Source organism: Nannospalax galili, unplaced genomic scaffold, assembly GCF_000622305.1.
Source record: "Nannospalax galili isolate Female #2095 unplaced genomic scaffold, S.galili_v1.0 scaffold1745, whole genome shotgun sequence".
NCBI lineage: Eukaryota > Metazoa > Chordata > Mammalia > Rodentia > Spalacidae > Nannospalax > Nannospalax galili.
In genome coordinates, this window is record NW_008352148.1 from 97148 (window position 1) to 99537 (window position 2390).

The following is a 2390-nucleotide window of genomic DNA, read 5'->3' on the forward strand; positions in this document are numbered from 1 at the left end:
AGAGTCTTGCCTGGTTTACAGAGGAGCCACTTACTTGCTCCCTTACCAACAAGTCATAGTTTAGAAGACATCCTCTGCCTTTGGACTGATCAGAGCTGCTGATCTCTTGAGTCCCTTCCCACTCTAAAATGCCCAGATTTTCACTACCTCACTCCCTCCTTCCCCAAGTTTAAGCAAGTATAGGGGCAGGTGGACTGGGGATAGAGAGAGAGGCTAGCAAAGAAACCACTCTGGGGATTCTCAGAATAGGGTGGGACAGAAGAAACTCTGTCCTGTGGATGAGTAGGGAAAGCTCACTGTCCCCAGGGTGAGCCTGGGTAGAGACACTGTCCTAGTTTGTTTCTCCACTGCAGACAAAACACTCTAACCAATACCAACTTGGGGAGGAAAGGATTTATTCAGTTTACATCTCCCGGGTCACAGATCATCAGGGAGCCCAAAGTAGGAACTCAGGGCAGGAACCTGGAGGCAGGAGCTGGAGCACAGGCCGTGGAGGAGCACCCCTTACTGGCTTGCTCCCCTGGCCCCTCATCAACCTGCTTTCTTTTCTTTTTTCTTTTGACTGTCCAAAGTTGTTTACTGGGTATGAATTTTACAAACAGGACTTGTATTAGCGGTAAAGGTGGAGCTGCTGAGTGTCGTACAGTCTCCTGGCTGCGGGGTGAGAACCACCAATAGTGTGGTGGAACTTGTGGCCCTTTCCAAGGCCACAGCTCTTGCAGCCTGCAGATGTCAGCCCACGCCATCTCCCTGTGCTTGTGGACTGGTCTGGTGATCCAGTTGTTACAGCTGTGGTAGGTATTAGTTTTTTGTTTTGTTTCATTTTGTTTTTTGTCTTTTGAAGCAGGGTCTCCCTGCAGCCCCAGCTGTCCTGGAACTCACAGAGATCTGCCTGCCTCTGCCTCCCAAGTGCTGGGACTATAGGCATGTGCCACCATGCCCGGCTAGGTATTAGTTTTAAAAGCTCTCCCAGCTGCCCCCGGATCCAACTGGCCTTGCCCTGCAAAGCCTTCCTCTGCTGGGACCTGCCCACCAGGTCAACCTGCTTTCTTAGACAACACAGCCCACCTGCCTGGGGGTGACACCACCCACAGTGGGCTGGACTCTCCCACAGCACTAAACAATCAAGAAAATTCCCTGACAGACATGGCCACAGGCCCAACCAATGGAGGCAATTCCCCAACTGAGGCTCCCTCAGCCTAGGTGTGTCAAGTTGACACTAAAGCTACCCAGCACAGACACCCAGAGTGATTGACGAACTCCAGCTTGAAGAGCCTCTTGCACACTCTCACCTGCTGCTAAGTGTCACTTACCTCCACTTTGTTTTTCGAGTACCACCTGGAGATCTGGTCCGGTCTATGGCCTGGGAAGGGGACATACTCTTTCCTGTGAATACACTGGGGTGTGTGCTCAGTGGCTTTGGTGAACTGGAAAAGAACACACATTCAGGGAACCTCTGAGATGCTGTGCCACACGCCCTACAACCCCCATCATAAGATTGGCAGAGACAGGGCAAACTGGGACTCAGGACACCAAACTACACAGGAAGGGTATGAGCCAAGGAGCTGCAAGCTGTCCGCACCCTCAGAAAGCTGCTCCCGACTCACCTGGCCACCTCCTCATGATCTTTCCTGCCCCCTTTCCTAATTTTCTTTCAACACTTCTCTTTCCTTCACATCTCTTCCTTTTTTCCTTTTACAAGCTTAGCTTTTTAGTTGTTGTTTGTTTGCTATTTTTTGTTGTTTAACCCTGTCTGTTTACATCTGTAACCAAGGCTGGCCTTGGATTTATGAGCTTCCTGGGCACTCAGTTTCTGAGTGCTGAGATTACAGGAATACATCACCATGCCTGAAAATTTTTGTCTTTTCTTTTTTTTTTGGACAGTCATGAAGCCCAAGCTAGCCCCAAATTCACTATGTAGCCAAAGATGACCTGGAATTTCTGATCCTCCTGCTTGTCATGCCTGATTCTACAAGGTGCTAGGGATGGACTACAGACCTTCCCACATGCTAGGTAAATGCTTTGCCAACTGAATACATCCCCAGCCCAGTTTCAGTCATTTTCAAGTGTACAGTTTAACAACATTAAGTATGTTCACAATGACGTGCAACCCAAACCACCATCTGTTAGGGTTCCAAACAGCAGCAGTTTCCCCTCTCCCCAACAGGGACCTCACCTTGACCTTTGGAGTCAAGGGAAACAAACTCTGCTGAGAAGCAGCCTGCCTCTCCTCTGACCTCCAGGATAAGCAGATTCTACCTGATAACCAGAGATTTTAGAAGCTGTTTTTCTCTTATCTTAAGAGGGAAAAAGTAAACACTTCCACACCCTAATCCTACCTGCTTCCCCCCCCCCCATTTCTCCCCCCAACCCTCCCCCCCCCCCACCCC

General features: G+C 49.8%; 1 protein-coding gene across 1 annotated transcript in view; it reads right to left on the reverse strand.

Annotated features, from left to right (window-relative positions):
• CUNH1orf158 (chromosome unknown C1orf158 homolog) overlaps positions 1-2390 on the reverse strand; it is an 18967-nt gene that overhangs the window by 5785 nt on the left and 10792 nt on the right. The window contains exon 2 of the mRNA XM_008849033.2: positions 1314-1427. Within this exon, the coding sequence (XP_008847255.1) occupies positions 1314-1427 (114 nt within the window). The remainder of the gene's footprint in view (positions 1-1313; positions 1428-2390) is intronic.